The sequence below is a fragment of the Micromys minutus genome (assembly GCF_963924665.1).
Source record: "Micromys minutus genome assembly, chromosome: 14".
In the NCBI taxonomy this organism is placed as follows: Eukaryota; Metazoa; Chordata; class Mammalia; order Rodentia; family Muridae; genus Micromys; species Micromys minutus.
In genome coordinates, this window is record NC_137983.1 from 43,155,412 (window position 1) to 43,174,509 (window position 19,098).

Genomic DNA, 19,098 nt, shown 5'->3' on the forward strand with positions numbered 1-19,098 from the left:
AGCCTCCTAGAGTCAGCCAGTAGTTGTTGCCTAAAGGACTGCTTTAGACATGGCTCTTGGCTACCTGTCTCAGCTCATGCCCTGTTACCACTCAGTCTTCATTACTAGTGTCTGGGCTCAGTTTGCTTCTGTCTCTTGGGTCCTCTGTGAGAGCATGAGGCATGCTTTAACACCAACACATCTCCCTAGCCTCCCCACTTCTTAGGTTTCTTATTTTCTGTATATAAGTGCATTGCCTGCATGTGTATATGTAAGTGTATCAGATGTAGCTGGTGGTGCCCAGGTTAGAAGAGGGGTTATGAATGGTTGGGAGCCAAATTCAGGTGCTCTGCAAGAGCAACAAGTGCTTTTATGTCTCTAGCCCCTGGTTGGTTGGTTCCTTCCATCCTTCCTTCGAGACAGGGTCTCACTATCTAGCCTTTGTTGTCCCAGAATTCACTATGTAGATCAGGCTGGTCTTGAACTCAGAGATCTGCCTTCCACTGTCTCCCAAGTGCTAGAGTTAAAGACACGCCCCCCTCTTCCCACAGCTGGTTTCTTGACAAGAGTCACAGGAGATTCTCAGGTTCTCTAAAAGCTAAGACCCACTATTTGAATAGTAGGGTTTACTAGAGATTTAAATTTTTCTTTTAAGCTCTTTGGCTTTAAAATATTTCTGCAACTAGTATATATTTCTTGTGCTGGGGGATAAGTTAGAGAGTTATCTCAGCTGCTCCTGCCCCTCTTGCACAGATAATCTGAGTCTTTCCCAAGCTCTGACTACACACAGTCTGCAACAGTGATCTGGTGATTCCATCACACTTATGGCTAATGACTTGACACTGCAGCAAAGTTCTGGATTTGCAAGTTTCTGCCATAGTGGGTAATCAACTCTAACATGTTGCTTCGCTGACATGTTTATCCACCATGAAAAGCAACAACAAGAAAGTGAATCAATTCACTTAGTAATTAAAAAAGAACAAATACAAGCAGCACACTGCCCCTCTGTTTAAGGCTCATCACATAATGGTGGCAGCTATGCCTTCTGCTACCCTTCCCTACTCCTCTCTCTCAACAAGTGCCATACCCTGTGAGGACTCACGACCTTTTGTCTAAGTAGCCATGCTTCTTCTAGCCAGGTCACAACGCTACTGAATCCTAAGAGACAAGGGCAGCCGTGCGGCCGCCGCGTTACCTTTTTAATACTTCTTTTGGTTCTGAGGCCCCATCCTCTCCGCTCTGTTTTGATGATCTCTGCATCGGGGTACAGCCTCTTTGTAAAGCACTGGTTCTGACAGCGGTCCCCAGCAGGACACACTTGTGGGTGACACTCATACTGTGACATTCTGTTCAGACACTCTGACTCCAGGCCACATGGGTTTTCATCACCAGGCTTGCAGTTACAGCGGGGGATCTCCGACAGATCAGCAACCTGGATCTGCACCTTCCCTATGACTTTGTTGGCCTGGGAGACAACAGAGGAAGAGAAGGGCGAGAGAAGGTGAGGATCTCTGAGCACCATGACATGACTCTGCAGACAGCTCTTTATCATGATTTCTCCAGAATAAAGTAGCAATGATAACTGTGTCTGTTTACTAGACACAAAGGTTGAAGCTTGATGTCAAGTCTTGGTTTATTTTTTTTTCCCGCTTGCCATAGGCTGATGAAATTTAATACCTGAATCAAGAGACAATAAGCTATTTGTGAAATCTGTGGAAAAGGGAGGCTAAAGAGCTATGTGCTCATTTGATTGCAGGATGATCTGGTAGAAACAACAGAATTCCAAGTAAGCCACAGTTCCCAGGTTGTGTGGCCATAGAAATTACTGGCTTACCAAGGAGAGGGTACCCATCAGGGAACATCTGTAAGTAAAGAGGCTTTGACCAGCAGGGAGGGCATGCTCACCTTGATGTGTTTGTAGGGAGGGGGTTTTCTTGAGGTCTTCTCTAGCTCCAGAGCCTCCTTACTTTCACGCTGAGCTTTCAACTCTTGGAAACGTTTTGCAGCTTCTTCCAGTGCTGACAAGAGCAGACGGGCGTCATTAGAATGCGAGGGTGTTCGGTAGGAAGGTGGTTCTACCACCCTAGGAATACTGCCTCTGGCCTGAGGTTTACTTTTTAATCACCAGTCACCACCATTAAAGGAAATAATAAATTAGCACAGGCCACATCAAATACTGTGCTTAATACGTGCGTCAGAGCACAGGTATGACATCAATGACAAAGACCTCTAAGTGACCCTAGTAAGAGCAGTTCTAGATGTATGCCCTGTTCTAGATTTAAATTAATTTTACCCTTATTCAGAAAGGCAGACTTCTGTCATGTTGCAAAGGTCCTGAGATCTTCCTGGGAAGCCTTTCCTACTTGTTTGAGGTAAAGGAGTTTCACCTGATTAAAGACACTCCCAACACAGCCTGGTGCCCCAGGCTTTATGCATCTCAATCTTGGTCCTGATGTCATAGGAAGTTTATGGATGCAAAATCCCAAAGCCTGGTGAACATTCTTGAGTGGCAGAAGCTTCATGTGCAAATAAGAAATACACACCTGAGTATTAATTCTGAGTCTCTATACACATGGTCCGACTTACCTTTCTTGAAGGTCTTGTTGATGCTAGTCTGTCCTTCAGCGAAGTGTTTATCTCCTTCGACATAAGGGAACACTCTGCCTTGGTGGACCCAGTAGTAGTCATGAGAACCAAAGAAGAACACAGGGAAGTCCCCCAAGTCATGCTTGAGGCCCTGGATGTTGAGCGGCACAGACCTGGGGCTGCAGATCTCTGCAGGCCACCATCTGAGAACAAAGGAAAGAAGGGGAAACCTTACTCTCTTCCTCACAGGCTGGAACAAGAGAAGGGTTCAGATTTTGTAAGATTCACTCAAATTCTAAAATACACAGTAATTAATAATCTGCTCATTTTAAAACAATTAGTGAGCCAGGCATGGTGCTACATGCCTTTAATCTTAGGCAGAGGCAGGCAAATCTCTGTGAATTCAAGGCCAGCCCGGTCAATGTAGTGAGTTTCTAGGACAGAGCTACTTAGTGAGACCCTGTCTCAACCCCACTTCCCCCAACACCAGCCCCCACCAAACCACCACAACCACAACAAGAAACTATTGATGAATTAACAAAATAGAAACGTAGCTTAAACAAAATAGGCCCTAACAACTTTATGTAGTTTCTTTCTTTTAAAAGATTAACATTTAAAATTTATAAAATATCATAAAATATTGGTTATACCATCTAATTAGAGAAGGACAATGGGCCCATTTCCCAGCTCTGGAATTCGGTGTTAACTGATATGATTCCAGCCCATTTAAACTGTGGAAAGTTCCCTTTCCAGACTTGATGTATTTACTATCTTCCCAGGTAAAGAAGAGTCCTTCGAGGGATGAAGAACTATTTCTAGCAGTCAAAGGGATTATTCTGAGACTAAGGCACAGCCACAGTGATAAGTAAACACTACATCTCCCCTGTGCTCTTGTCATGGAAACCATCAACATTAGATGTGTCCCCCAAATGGTAAGAACATACTGTACAGCAGGCAGGGGGTCCACACCTTTAATCTCAGTCCTGTGAAAGCGGAGTTATGAGCATCACAAGTTACAGGCTAACCTGTAGAGATAGTCTGTCCCCATAAAGCCAAACAGGAAAAAAAAAAAAGACTACATGTATCCAGAACTATTTCGCATGTATCCAGAACTATTTCGCATGTATCCAGAACTATTTCGCATACGCACGCGCGCACGCACACACACACACACACACACACACACACACACACACACACACACACTTTTTTAAGATTTATTTTTATGTGTTTGAGTATTTTGCTTACATCTATGTATATGCCCTTTGTGTGTGCCAGGTGTGTCTGGAGGTCAGAGAGGGCCTCGGATCCCCAGGAACTGAAGTTACAAACAGTTGTGAGTGCCACTGCAAAAGCAGTCAGTGCTCTTCCTGCTGGGCCACTTCTCCAGCTCCCAATTAAAAGAATACAAAAACAACAACAAAACAAAAGTCCCTGCAACAACATAGCAACAACGAGCAGTGCGGACAATGGCAGTCTCACCCACTTGAGGACTGGGGCAGGAGGATCACCTAAGCCAAGGTTAGCCCAGGAAGATTCTGTCCTATCCTCTAAAGGGGGCGGGGGTGGGACAAAACATGGATACATACTGCTTATGTTTAATATGGTCTTTAAACTCAACTCTTTATGCAAAAATAATTTACAATATGGTTACGATTACCTAGAAATGTATTTCCTTCAGAATTCCAATAGAACTCCTGATATGGTAGTGCATGCCTTTACTCTGGAGGTAGAGGCAGGTGGATTTCTTTAGTTTAGGTTAGCCTTGTCTGGACACCAAGTCTGAGGCTAGCCAGAGTTATATAGTGAGACCCTATCTTAAAAAACAAGCAAACAAAAAGTCAAGGTGGGTGTGGTGGTGCGTGCCTTGAATATCTGGAGGCAGCCTGGTAGATATGGTCTACATATGCTCCAGGCCAGAGAGAGCTAGACAGTGAGACCCTGCTTCAGAATACCTATCATCACACACAGCAAGACTGTTGATTGTCCTAAAGGAGGACCTGGGGAGATGGCCTGGCAGCTAAGAGCACAGGCCGCTCTAGCGGAGAACAAGTTAGATTCCCCAGCCCCACATGGCTGCTCACAACCGTCTGTAACTCTACTTCCAGGGAACCTAACTCCCTGTTCTGGTCTCCCTGGGTACACAGCACACAGACAAACACAGAGGCAAAAATCACCCACACGCATAAAATAAAAATAAATAAATAAAATATCAAAGCCGTAACATGTTGGGTTTCAGATCCAGGAGAAGAGGCTGAAGGGCCCAAGAGTAGCTTCCCAATAACCCTGCCGCACATTCTAATCAGACTTGAGTTGGCTCATTTCATTGGCAGAGAAATAACCTATCATATAGGAGATGTTTTAAAATAATATTTATCTATCTCACTCTCTCTTTTCACATTTTACGTTTCTATTTTTTATGTGCAGACAGGAGAGGATGTCTGACTGCCTGAGCTGGGTTCCAGGGGGCTGTGCACACCTGACATGGGTGCTGGGAACTGAACACAGATCTAAAGAGCGGCAGCTCTCTTGACCATCTCTGCAGCCCCTGTTCTCATGCCTGAAGAACTAAGGCTTGGGCTGCTGAGGTGGCTCACAGGGACAGCTGCTGTTGTCAAGACTGACCTCCTGAGTTTCTCTTGGGTAAGAGAGACCCAATTCCTGAAAGTCATTCTGTGACCTCTAAATTGTACTATGGCACTTGCATGCCCCCACATAATAAATAGATACAAACAGATGGCTCGTATAGGAATAATCTCCATTTTAAGTTTATATGAAGAAAAAAGCACTCTGCACATTGCTTAGGGCTACTTGAGCATAGTGGACCTGGTTTAGAATCAAACTGACCTAGCAGGGTGTGGCAGCACATGTCTTTTATCCCAGCACTCTGAAGGCAGAGCCAGTTAGATCTCTGTTAGGTCAACATGTCAGCTTGGTCTACAAAGCAAGTTTCAGGGCTGTTACATAGAGAAACCCTGTCTTGAAGACAAAAAAGCAAACAAAAAATGTGAATGGATCTATTGTGATAAGGCTGCAAACTCTTGATCTCATTAGAAATCAAAGGCATGAAGAGATTGCTCAGTGGATAAAGCACTTATTGCTCTTCCCAAAGACCTACATTCAATTTCTAGCAATTATGTGGCAGTTCAAAGCTGTCTGTAATTCAGGTTATGACACCTGACTCCCATAGGCAAGCACACACACGGACGTATAGGCTGGTAAAACATTCATACAAAATAAACATACTAAATAAATGTTTAGAAAAAGAAATTAAAGATACTAAAAAAAAACAACAAAATCTCTATTCTTTATGTAAATCCTTCCATTACAAAATTTGGTAGTACATAATTCATCAGTATAAAATAATTCTCAGATCTTAAGCAAAGTAAAAAACCCACTCACAAAGAAAAAGGCAAACAAAAATCCAAGAGAAAAATAACCTTTGCCATCCCCTAAAAATCCAGACCATCCGCCATTGTCTTTCATCCCTTTTGTTCAGGGAGCCACGTCTGTCTTTCTACCTGTGTGCTAACCGCAGATCTTGAAGCCAGTAATTCCTATTTGTGCTTGGAAAACTTGCCTGTAATTTCCCAGTTTGACCCAAACAATCTGTTTGTAGTGCAGTTTCTTGCCAGCTTTACAGTCATTGCAATTCCAGCAGCCTTCGGGCATGTCTATGCTCAGGCATTCTGGGTGGAAGGAAGCAGGGCACGACTCACAGCAGAGTAATCTTCCACCTTAAAACAAACAGAAGCCTCAGTGAGGGAGCAGAGTAAGAAAGAGTTCTCTCTTAAGTACACCAGACTTTATTCCAATGGGAAACAAAGAGACTGAATCATGTCCACAGTGATAGGAAACAAATGAAATTGCTAGTTTTTAAGAAGTCAGTGGCTAGAAACAGTTTTCCAGTAGGACGAACATCAACTCTGTGCTCCTTTAGAATATAAGCAACTGGGGAGTCTGGTGTTGGCTAGCTAAAATATCACAAGAGGTAGAGAACCCCTTAGCCTATGTAGATTTGAAATTAGGCTTTCAAACAAATAGCTTTCTTTTGTTCTTTAGGACTAAGAAAGAAAGTAACAACCATTTTAATTTTAATCCACTACCATAGTTAACCAAGTCCCTTTACAATAGAGTCAGCCAAGAATAAAAACAATTAATAGTTGATCAGTACTTATTTTCTTCTGATACAAAGGTGGAACACAGATGCTCAGACTGGTAGCACTCATTACTTCCCAGTGCGAACAGCAGTCCAGCAGGCTACACAGCAGTGGTCTGGGACTGTCACCTCGGCCCCTTTCTCCTATTTATGACCTGCGTTTTCAAAATCATACCAACCAAAGATGAACTTGCAATTCAAGATGAAGAATTTTCGTTCAACCTTTCTGGGGATGGAACCTCACTATGTGGCTCATACCTCCCATCCTCTTGCCTGTCTCCCAAGTGCTGGGATTGCAGGCGTGTACCACCATGCCCGGCTCTCTATTTATATTGACCAAAGAAATGCATAACAGCTAGAGCTATGATCCAAAAGCAAAGCAGGTATTAGCATGTGGAACAGTTAAAGTCATAGCCAAATATAAACTCATACAGCCCTATAATGTATGAATGTGTAAATTCTCTTAATTTTCCAAAAATGCTTAGAATTTTTCTTTGTTTTTCCTGACTCAATTTTGAGAACCACTGCTTTATAGCACAAAACTATGTAATTGTGAGTGCAGAATGAAGGGTTATGGGAAGCTCCTTTTAGGTTTCTGCTAAGCCCTCTCTTTGAAACCAAAACAGGTGCAACAAACAGAGTGATACTTTGAATGTAAACAAATAAAAATGAGGGGATGGGGTTAGGTATTTCTAGTATGTATATTAACAAGTAACAGAAAGGTCACCACTGAAGACAAAGGACATTTCCACTGACTAGTCAGTTTTACAATTAACAAGTAAAGAGATTTAAAGTCTCACAGGCAAAAGATCCAGAGCCTTCTATAGAACTTGACCAAATCATGTGCTCCAACCTTTTAAAGTTTCCCAGAAATCTTGTCTTCTTGCACCTTCAAACCCCAACTGTTATATGCAAAGAGGAAACCTAGACACAGCAGTGATGGACCAGAGAGCTGCATTTCCTCTGCCAACCTTCACATTAGCAGTTTTCCCCTAGACTACAGGAATCAGTGGGATTCGTTGATTCAATTTTCCAGCTACTTGGATGTTTTGAGATTTTTGGTTTTTTTTTAAGACAATGTTTCTTTGTGTAGCCTTGGCTATCCTGGAACTTTGTGTAAACCAGGTTAGCCTCCAACTTACAGAGATCCTCTTGCTTCTGCCTCTGGAGTGCTGGGACTAAAGATGTATGCCGCCACCGCCATGCTCTGAGGCTCTGCACAGGTGTCTAAATCCATTGGAAAGGACTGACCAGAGGGACGCCTGGCCTGCAGACAGCCTTAGAGGATATGCTATCATTAGCAGCACTGTGGAAGTTGGACTGGTCATGTTTAGTGTTAATGTACATGGTTCTAAATGTTCAGTCTTACTTCTGAGCCAGAATCAGTGAAATCTGTCATGATAGAAATGTTCAAAATATAGAAATATAAAGAAAAGAATGAAAACATGAATGTCTCTACCTTGGTGCTATGCAGAACAAAACACAAACAAACAAAAACAATAAAACAGTAAAAAAAAAAAACAAAACAAAACTGTTTTCCAGATACAAGAGAGGAAATATATCATTCAAGCTAAGTAGAGAGCTCAAAATAATTTCAATTGATGTCAATATTAATACTGAATGCTAGAAACAAAGCAACTGAGTTAATCTAATTTTACAAATGCACTGACAGACTAATTCTATCTTGTTGAGGAGTACTGCAGGCCCCTGCCCACCTTCTGGAAGCATATGACATCACTAATAAGGCACTGCAGGCTGACCTCAGCAGAAAGCATCCAACCCAAGGCAGGCCAGTGGCTCTAGCCTTGCCAGATAGCGCTTCTTTCAGTTAGTAGTTGCCATTCGAGCCAACAAGAGCAAGGACAGATCACAGAGGCAGCAGACAACAAATACTAATGAAAACCTATTTTTGATATGCCTATATGGCACATTAGGTATGAATGGTGATTTTTTTCCCTTATCAATTCTGAACTTGGATCATAATAAGAATATATTAAGCAAAGGTCTATCTGTACCTTCTAAACTCACTGATGCTTTCTCTGAGATAATAATCCCCCAAATCAAACATGAAGTCACTTTCTGTTTACTGTAAGCAGGCTATGGCAAGTTAAGCACAGCTAAGAGTTTTCTTTCACCAATGACACCACTTGAGAAAATGTGAACATAAATTTAGCTCATTTTTTTATGAATAAACTATCTATCAGTAGTCAGACTGGGCTACTTTTCACCATCTAGTATTTGGGGTATGACCTCAAGCCCAGCTTCCCTCCTATAGGAAGGGGATTTGTTTTCATAGGATCTTAAGTAAACATTTAGAAAATAAAAATCATACAATATGCTCTAGAACATTTTTTTCCAGTATCTGCTACTTGTCTCTCATTTCTAAATGGCCTTTCCAGTTGTTTAGCTTATAAGGAGAAGACAACCTGTATCATGGCTATTCTAGTCTGACATAAATAATAGTTCTTTGTCAAGCAAATCAGGAAGTTCTTTTATGTTATATAAAATTCTAGTCTTTGTATTTTAAAAAACCTACATCTTTGAATGGTGAAAATTGAGTAAAAAAGGAAAAGTAAATATCTGTGATAATAGAATTATTTTAAGCCCTTTGGAAAATTCCATAGCCCTATGAAGACAGAGTCATAACCACAAAGGCAGGACCTACCAGAAGCAACAGGCAGTGCTCGACAGGCATACACCCCCCTCCACTTAAAGAGAAAAGGAAAATGCAGAAATTAAACACAAGATAAACTATTTAGTCATTATTACCTTTCTCACATCTCTTTTTGGAAGTTGACGAAGAAGGAATCATAGGTAATTTCATCAACTCAGCACGGTTTGATTCACTCAGTAGGTAGTGGGACTTATAGGCATAGGAACTGAACATGGGGTCTGAATGGTCCTGAACTATCAGCCCTATATGAAACAAACAGAAAGAGATGAGCTGCCATGAAACTACCCATGATTCCATGAGGGAAAAAATCAGCACCTATTATGTGACCAAGCCTTACAGTTAGAAATGAGAGTGTGTGAAAATGAAGCAGCCCTACTTCCCTGACTTCCCGGAAGGAGTGCAGACCATTTTAGATTCCTTCATGCTGTCACAGGAAGTGCTTACCACCTTAAACGTTCTAGAAAGCTACTGTGACCTGCCTACATATCTGTCCTATTTGGAAGAAAACACAAGATCCACTGTAACACCAGCCCCCAGTACCTCAAGGTGCATCTACAGTGCAGGTGGATGCCACTTTCTGCCCAGGGCACTGCTGTTCTAATGTTCGTTACTCTGTTGGTTACAAGTCTGTAAGTCACAACCATGTCACACAGGGACCACTTTAAGAAGGAGAGTCACCACTGACTTTTGCCTGTGGGTGTGATTTTCATTCGATGCTGCCCTCCACTGAGATGGTGTCAAGAAATGTCTGAACCAGACGGTGGTGCATGCCTTTAGTCCCAGTAGTTGGGAGGCAGAGGCAGGGGAAGCTAAGCAAGTCCAGAACATCCAGGACTCTGCTACATAGAGAAACTGTGTCTTGAAAAACACACAGGAAGAAAGGGAAGAAGGAAGGAAGGAAGGAAGGAAGGAAGGAAGGAAGGAAGGAAGGAGGAAGGAAAAAGAAAGGAAGAAAGGAGGAAGGAAGGAAGGAAGGAAGAAGGAAGGAATAAAGGAGGAAGGAAGGAAGGAAGGAAGGAAGGAAAAAGGAAGGAAGGAAGAAGGAAGGAAGGAAGGTCAGTCTGAACTAGGTGACAGAATGGAATTTGACATTATTACTAACACAGGAATCTTGTAAGAAAAGTTATGTAATCCCAATTTTTTTTAATTCATTTACTATAAAGAGATAGTATTTAAAAAAACAATGAATGGAAAGAGATTTTTGAAATCAGGAAAGTCTGGTGCAGAAATTGTCAGAGTGGCCAAGGATTGGTCCAACTTGAAGCCCATGCCAAGAGAGGGAGTCCACTATGGACACTGCCTGGAGGACCAGGAACCAGAGGCTGGACAGCCTGGAGACAGAGGACGGGAAAAAAGTCCTAGCATAACTGTCACCAGAGAGGCTTCACAGCAACTGACGGGAACAGATGCAGAGACCCGGAGCCAGACATTAGATAGAGCTCAAAGAAGGAGCCCCATGGAAGATGGGGAGGATGGACTGCAGAAGCTAGAGGGGTCAAGGACACCACATGAAAATGATCCACAGAATCAACTAACCAGGGCTCACAGACACTAAACTGACAATCACAGAGCATGCGTATGTATGTATGTATGTATGTATGTATGTATGTATGTATGTATGTATGTATAAATGTATGCATGCATGCATGTATGTATGTATGTATAAATGTATGTATGTATGTATAAATGTATGTATGTATGTATGTATGTATAAATGTATGTATGTATGTATGTATGTATAAGTGTATGTATGTATGTATGTATAAATGTATGTATGTATGTATAAATGTACGTATATGTATGTATGTATGTATGTATGTATAAGTGTATGTATGTATATGTATGTATGTATGTATGTATAAGTGTATGTATGTATGTATGTATAAATGTATGTATGTATGTATAAGTGTATGTATGTATGTATGTATAAATGTATGTATGTATGTATGTATAAATGTATGCATGCATGCATGTATGTATGTATGTATAAATGTATGTATGTATGTATGTATGTATAAATGTATGTATAAATGTATGTATGTATGTATGTATGTATGTATGTATGTATGTATGTATGTTATGGTTGTGTAGCTTGGTCTTCTTGTAGGACTCCTAACAGTAGGAGCAGGAGCTGTCTCTGACTCTTCTGCCTACTTTTGGGACTCTTGTCCTCCTACTGGGTTACCTTGTTCAGTTTTCATATGAAGGAAGGTGCCTAGTCTTACTGCAACTTGATGTCATGTTTGGTTGATATCCCTGAGAGGCCTGCCATTTTCTGAAGGGAAATGGAGAAGTGGATCTGAGGAGAGAGATAGAAGGACAGGGGCCTAGGAGAAGAGGGAGGGGAAACTGTGGTTGGGATGTAATTTATGAGAGGATATTAAAAAAGGTTTTGAGCAGCTTACTAGCTATTTAAACTATCTGTAAAGTTATACTTAAAAAAGAATAAAATACATTTAAAAACTCTACAGTTACTATAAATTCTACCACATGATCATAAAAAGGAAAAATGAGGGAGGTCAAGTGGAATCTCCCCATTCAGCAGCCTGTGACCTTAGGAAAATAGCTCAGCCTAGGTTCTCGTGTTCTCACTTACAAAGACCAGGACACAGTTCTCCTGCTGCAACTGTGGCAGTCACTCCACACTGTCTCTATAGTGTGACACACATATGTAAAACAGCTGTGGCAGCTACTGCACATTGTCTCTACTAGTGTGACACACATATGTAAAACAGCTGTGGCAGCTACTGCACATTGTCTCTACAGTGTGACACACATATGTAAAACAACTGCTGTTACCACTATTAAATAAAAAGAAAACCTAACCTATCAGCTCCATTACAAAGAAAGGTTTCAGACGTTAAGATTTTTATTTTAAATAGTAGTCAAGAAGCATGAAGATTTAAATAATACAAACTGCACTGAAAGACATCTCAGTATTTTCTATGCTGTTTCAAGTTGGCTGGAGATGTAGGTAAAACCTCTAAAAATATTTCTAGACCTTTCAGTCCTTAAGAATTAACTTTATGACTTAATTTTTCATTTAATTAACCATGTATGTTAGAGCATGTGCATACATGAATGCAAATAGAGGCCAGAGGACAACTAGTAGGGACAGGTTCTCTCCTCCCATCGGGTACATCCCTGGGATAGACTATCAGACTGTTAAGTTTGGCAGCAAGTACCTTGACCCTCTGAGTCATCTCATGGCCCAGGCTTAATGATCTTAAATATTCAGTAACTAAGAACTAAGAAAAAAAATCCCTGTGGGAATAGAAAAAAAATCTTAATAAGGTTAGAAAGAGAAAATAAACAATATTTTCTAATTCTAAAACATATTTTATTAAGTGTTTTCTTGTTGTTGTTGTTGTTGTTGTTACTATGGTCAGTCTATTTAAAAATAGGTGTCCTTAAGGAAAGATTACATGCTCGTACTTTTTTTTCCCTTTTTGGCTTTTTGGGGGAGGGTCTCATGTAGTTCTGGTTGTCCCATAACTCATTATGTAGACCAGGCTGGATTAGAAATCACAGAGATATGGCTGCCTCTGATTTCCAAATGCTGGGATTAAAGATGTGTGACACCATTCCTGGCTTACACATTTGTCCTTTAAAAGACTTTGGTTTAAATTTTCTCAAATTGCAAACATCTGATATGTTTAAACTGATTTTTTTGTAAAATGCTATGAGAGAAAATGAAGTTTTCTTCTAAGACAAAGTTAATTTCTATACAGTTAAAATGTGTGAAGTTCATTGCATGGGTATTTAGATACAGTATTGACAGATACTCTCAAGCTTTTAGTTAATGAGCATCAATTTAATTTCACAAAATGGCAAAAGTCTCTGTAACTATACATTTTCTATCTGTCCTAAATTGAAAACAGTTTTAAAGAGCAACCAATTAAAAAAAAGAAAAGAAAAAAAGAAAAACAGCTGCGTGTAATGGCACACGCCTTTAAGCCACACTTGAGAGCAGAGGCCAGCTGTCTAAATACTGGGTTCTACAGACAGATTCTCTGTCTTGGAAAACAAACAAAACAAAGGGATCAATTATTAAAAGAAACATAGCACAAAAATATTGGTTAAAATACTGTCTGAACTGGACTTAGAACATACACCAAAGTAAGCTAAATTCTAGTTATAAACTGACATTTCTTGTCATACTATGATAAAGGGTCTGGAAGAGCCAGAACAGAAAAGGGCTGCAAAGCAACCAGGGCTGCATGCTGTCTCGGATCTTCTGAAAGTCTCTAATGCTATGTATATCAAATTTATAATTCAACAGATTGGAGTTGGAGAGGTGGCTGAGGTTAAGAGCACTGGCTTTCTCACAGAGAACACAGGTTGGATACCCAGCACCCACATGACAGCTCACAACCACCCTGAACTCCAGTTCCGGGGTACTGGATGATCTCTTATGGCCTGGTGAGAACTGCACGCACGCACGCGCGTGCACACACACACACACATTCTCTCTCTCTCTCTCTCTCTCTCTCTCTCTCTCTCTCTCTCTCTCTCTCTCTCAGGTATACACATACCTGAATTTAGGTCCTTTCTGATCACCGGTGTATTCAGTAGCAGAAGATGGGGATACATTTTTATTTAGCATTTACCTGTCAGACTCCCTCTAAATCTTTCTGTCACCATTGACAGTGAGGCAGTGAATACCTTGGTTGAACTCCTGCAGGCTTCAAAGCAGGGCAACTGTAACTACTCTTGCTTCAGGGTGGGATAAGGCTGAATGGTAGAGCATTTGTCTAGTATGAGTCCTTGGTTTAATCCCCATACCACAAACAAACAAATCAAAACAAAAATATCAGTGCTCCTTACTTGATGACAGATAGCATATATGCTTGGAAAACTGAAGAAGACAGAAAGCCCCAGTGTAAGAAATCCAGCTGGCCACAGAAGGGACCATATATATAAGCTAACACAGAAGTGTTTAATCGCTAACTGCCTATCTCTTCTAAGTTATTTTGTTGTTATTGTTTTTAATGCTGTTATTATGTCTTTATAAGTTGGCATGGTAAATAAAATACCTACAGTCCCAGCTACTTGGAAAGCTAAGGCAGAAGAGTCACTTGAGTTCAGAAGTTTAATACTAGCTCCTAGATAAATCTCATCTTAAAATGGAAAACAGAAAGAAAACCTTTAACTTACAACAAATTAACTGTGTTCTAAAGCAAAAATAAACAAGAAAAGGTTTTGAACTTCAGTAAGGCCTAACTATAACACAATAGACTTGATATATCTAGTAGTTCTTTCCAATGTTACATAGAGGGAAATGCAAAAAATTTTTTAAAAAATTTTAAACAAAAATGACAGTATTAAGCAGACATTTCTAATGATTACTAATTATAAAGATGTAAATTTTATTATAATACAGTCAAGATAAAGATAGACAGTGTGTATAATAGTCAATGAAGTTTTATTTTACATGTACCATGTATTGGCTTGGATGAGAATGACCCCAAAGACTTATGTGTTTGAATGTTTGGTCCCAGTTGGTGGAACAGTTTGGGAACAATTAGAAGGTGTGGCCTTGGAGAAGGTGTGTTATTGGGGGAGGAGGTTTTGAGGTTTCAAGAGCCCAAGCCAGGCCTAGTTTCTTTTCTCTGTCTCATGGTATTTGACTCAATATGCAGGCTCTCAGCTATGGCTCCAGCACCATGGCTGCCTGCTGCTACGGCCCTCATGTGATGGGGAACATCTGAAACTGCAAGTGAGCCCCTAACTAGGTGTTCTCTCTTCTAAACTGCCTCGGCCATGTTTCTCCACAGCAACAGAAGAGTGAGTGGTGTACTGCTGACAGAAGGGGAGGACGGCTGAGGACAGCAAGGCTGGACACTGTGATGGGACTTACTGGCCATCCTCCTAGCACAAGGAAGTCAGCAGTGGTAGGAACAATGGGACTATGGAGGCTTCAGCTCACCATGAGTCAGAGGCTTAGAGACAACTCTTATAATATTTTGACAAAGAATGTGGTTGGTTTTTACCCTTGTCCTAAGAATCTGCCTGAGACCAAACTGAAAAGTTATGGATTAATGTCATGGGCAGAACTTCCAAGATGACCTAGTACCGACTGTGTATTATGGTTGTTAGTGATTACTCCTGTGCAGCTCTACAACGAAAAAGAACAAGCAGAGAAAAAAGAAACACGCATGTACAATTAGAGGGAAAGAAGAGCATGAGGAAACTGGATGTGGAAGCCAAGTCTCCGTGCTCAGAGATGAGATTCAAAGAAAGACCCATTTGGAACTGGAATAAAGGCAGCAGTGCTCTCGGGCAAGACCCCACTCAGCTACGAGTCTACCTAGTAAGAAGGAAATGCCTAAGGAAAGGAAAGCATATTCAACCTGAAGAGCACCAACAAGTCAAAGTTTATGCAAATGTAGTTGGGGAAGGGCAGGCCCCATCCCAAGCAATGCAGCAGAACAGGGTAGCATCCCCTACATGGTTCTGGCTTAAGAGTCAAGAATACACAAGAGGCTGTAAAATCTTCCTTCAAGGTTAAGGAAATATGTTGAGGCCAAGTGTGTGACAGGGGAGTACCTGCATGTAGGCCCAGAGAGGCCATTGTATGAAGCTGAGAAAATGAAGTCTGGATTGCACTGGAGACCCCACAGTGTTGGAGATGCCAGAGCCCTGTGACATCTGCCAAAGAGAACTGCAAACAGTATGGAAGCAGTCCAGAAGAGAGAAGTGTGCTGCAGACATCAGAGCTAGAAGGAGCGGGAAATCTGAAGAGCCCTCTGACATCAAATACAGAGATGCAGAATTTGGAGTTTGCCCTGCTGTGTTTTGGTCTTGCTTTGGTCCAGTACTTCTTCAGTATGCTCATTTCCTCCCCTTTGGAATGGGAGTGTACATTTTGTGCCATTGTATGTTGAAGTATGTAACTTGCCTTTTGATAGTATAGGGGCTCCAATGAAGACATTGCCCTGAAGAGACACCGAACTTTTACAAAGCCTTGAGACTGAGAGACTATGGGGCCTTGGAAGTTGAACTACATGCATTTTGCATAATGAAATAGCCATAAGCCTATGGGGGCTAGGAAGTGGAATGTGGTAGTTTGAAAATGTAAATCATGCCTATAGGCTCATAGGTTTGAATGTGTGATTTTCCAGTTGGTAGAATCAATTGTGAAGGATTAAGAGGTGTGGTCTTGTTGGAGGCAGTGTGGCCCTGTGGGGTAGGCTCTGACATTTCAAAAGTCAAGCCATCCCAGTTGGCTTGCCCTCAGCCTTTTGATTATTGCAGCATGTGCGCTCTCAGCCTCTGCTCCAGCACCAAACTGTCATGCTCAGGGTCATGGACTCAGCCTCTACAACTGTAAGCAAGCTCCCAGAAAAGTAAGACATGACATGAACTTTGTTGATGCCATCTGGGCCTCCATAGGACACAATACTGTTTTCAGTTTATCAAAATCCTACATAGCTGCTCTTAATTAAACTAGCACATGTGTCGCCTTGACTACATCTTATCAGGCCCTCAACAATCAAAACGTACAACTGAGAATGTGCTGTCCTTGCTTTACACATGACACTCCCAAGCAGCTGACACTAACAATGCAGGAAGTCATTCTGTTTTAAGTCAAAAACTAAAGAGAATAATCTTTTGGTTGGTGAAACAGAAACTGACCAACAACTTACTTGTAACTCTAAGCTTTGTTTTTTTCTTCCTTTTTGAGTCAGGGTCTCTCTACACAGCCTTGGCTGGCCGGGAACTTGTTATGCAGACCAACCTTGCCTAAATTTGCCGAGATCCTCCTGCTCCTGCTTCTCCAGTGCTAGGATCAAAGGTATGCACCACCAAACCCAGCTTAAGATATTTTTAAAATGCCAATGTTAGTTTAGCTTGTGGAAGAATTACTATTCTCACAATGTAGATGTCTGCCTGAAACGTTCTCTCTTAGTTACTATATATGTAACAGAATGGAGTCAGCACTCACTGGGACATAGTGCCATGAGACAGACAGATGGAGTTCTCACCAATGCAGAGACACAGTTAAATGAACTATGTCAATAATGTCAGAACAAGGAAATAAAACAGATTGACACTCACCTCTGGCACAAACGAAACAAAAGCCTACGTTTATAGCAGTAGAATGACTACTCCGCTTGGAATGGTTACTACAGATGAGAATGTGGGAGGACACAGATACACTTCCAGCAGCGACACATGCATCTCCAAAGTGATAGGCGATTGGGCATCTCAAGCACCTCATCATCCGGCCTGTGTAAAGACAGGTTAAGAAGCGGTCTACAGCATGCTGACTGTGATCTGGAATAGGGATCCCCCTGTCATGTGAAACTGGTTATAGTTAGTACAGAATGCTCTCCTTTGCAAGGCCAACACTGTGGCTGGTGCTGTCATTCCTGTACTTCACAGTCCCTAGATTTGAGGCTAACAGTCATGAAGGGAATCCTCCAAAGGAATTAGGCTTTACTTCAAATACTGTATCTGCACCTAAGGAAGTTTTTGGTGTAGTCTGAATGTCTGAATTGACAACTTAACTTCTGCCTAATACGCCAACTGTTTGGCTCAACTTTTAAACGTAGAGATAAACAGAGAATGCCTGCCGTTGCTGACAAGATGTGCTGAGCACACTGTCAAACTGCACTCCACACCCTGTCCCTCCTTTGGCTCTGGTTACCTTTGCTTGCTTTGTGGATGTCTTTCTCCATAGAGCAGGAAGAGCAACAGTGCTGGGGACAGCGGAATCCTTTTGACTCAAAGATGGCAGTAGGGAATTTGCGGACACAGGCTTCATGATAAAACTTTCCACATACACTAACAGAACAACGTTTCACATCCTTACCAGACACTTTACATGAAAAACATGGGTGCTGCCCTAGAAAATTGATAAAAAACAAAATAGGTTAAGTAAGATCTGGTTAAAACATATTCCAGTTCATTTAGTGAACCATTCAAAGTGGTGGGCTTAGGCCTGGGGCCTTGGGCATGGCAGGTAGGGACTCTAACACTGAGCTACATCCCAGCACTTGGTTTTTTGAGACAAAGACTTTTTTAAGAGAAGTACCCCAGACCAGCTCAAATTCGCCATCCTCTGGCTTCAGTGTCCTTACCCCTCAGATTAAAGGTGTGTGCCTCCATTACAAGCTGAATACTCCTTTTCTATAGAAGCAGCTACAAACATGAAAGAGCTGCTCTTGAATGGAAGAGCTTACATGTCAAAACTTAGCACACAAAAAGAAGCCTGACTGGAGGGATGGCTCAACGGTCATGACCATTTGCTACTTTCCCAAAGAACCTGTGTTTGGTTCTCAGCACCCTCAAGGCAGCACACAACTGTCCGTAATTCCAGGACTGACACCCTCACACAGACACGCATACAGGCAAAATGCCAATGTACATGAAATAAAAACGAATAAATATTAAAATGTATAACTAAATTTCTATTTTTAAAAAGATTATAAAACATTACTGTATATTTACTAATTTGAAAATTCTTATCAATGGAAAAATTCCTAGAAAAACCAAACTTACCAATACCACAACAAAAATAAATAGAAAATGCTTGACTTAGTCCCTAGCAGGTACAGCCATTTTGGGGGGATTAGGAGGTGTGGCCTTGCAGGAGGAGGCGTGTCACTGGGGGATGGGTTTTGAGGTTTCAAAAGCTCATGCATGCCCTTCCCAGTTAGCTCTCTTTACTTCATGGAAGCTCTCAGCTACTGCT

General features: G+C 41.4%; 1 protein-coding gene across 1 annotated transcript in view; it reads right to left on the reverse strand.

Annotated features, from left to right (window-relative positions):
* NSD3 (nuclear receptor binding SET domain protein 3) overlaps nucleotides 1-19,098 on the reverse strand; it is a gene marked incomplete at its 3' end in the record, with an annotated part of 101,636 nt that overhangs the window by 9,479 nt on the left and 73,059 nt on the right. The window contains exons 13-19 of the mRNA XM_080929009.1: nucleotides 18,052-18,249; nucleotides 17,460-17,630; nucleotides 9,494-9,640; nucleotides 6,146-6,302; nucleotides 2,566-2,768; nucleotides 1,885-1,997; nucleotides 1,175-1,444 (exon numbers count right to left, since the gene is read on the reverse strand). Coding sequence (XP_080785135.1) covers nucleotides 1,175-1,444; nucleotides 1,885-1,997; nucleotides 2,566-2,768; nucleotides 6,146-6,302; nucleotides 9,494-9,640; nucleotides 17,460-17,630; nucleotides 18,052-18,249 — 1,259 coding nt within the window. The remainder of the gene's footprint in view (nucleotides 1-1,174; nucleotides 1,445-1,884; nucleotides 1,998-2,565; nucleotides 2,769-6,145; nucleotides 6,303-9,493; nucleotides 9,641-17,459; nucleotides 17,631-18,051; nucleotides 18,250-19,098) is intronic.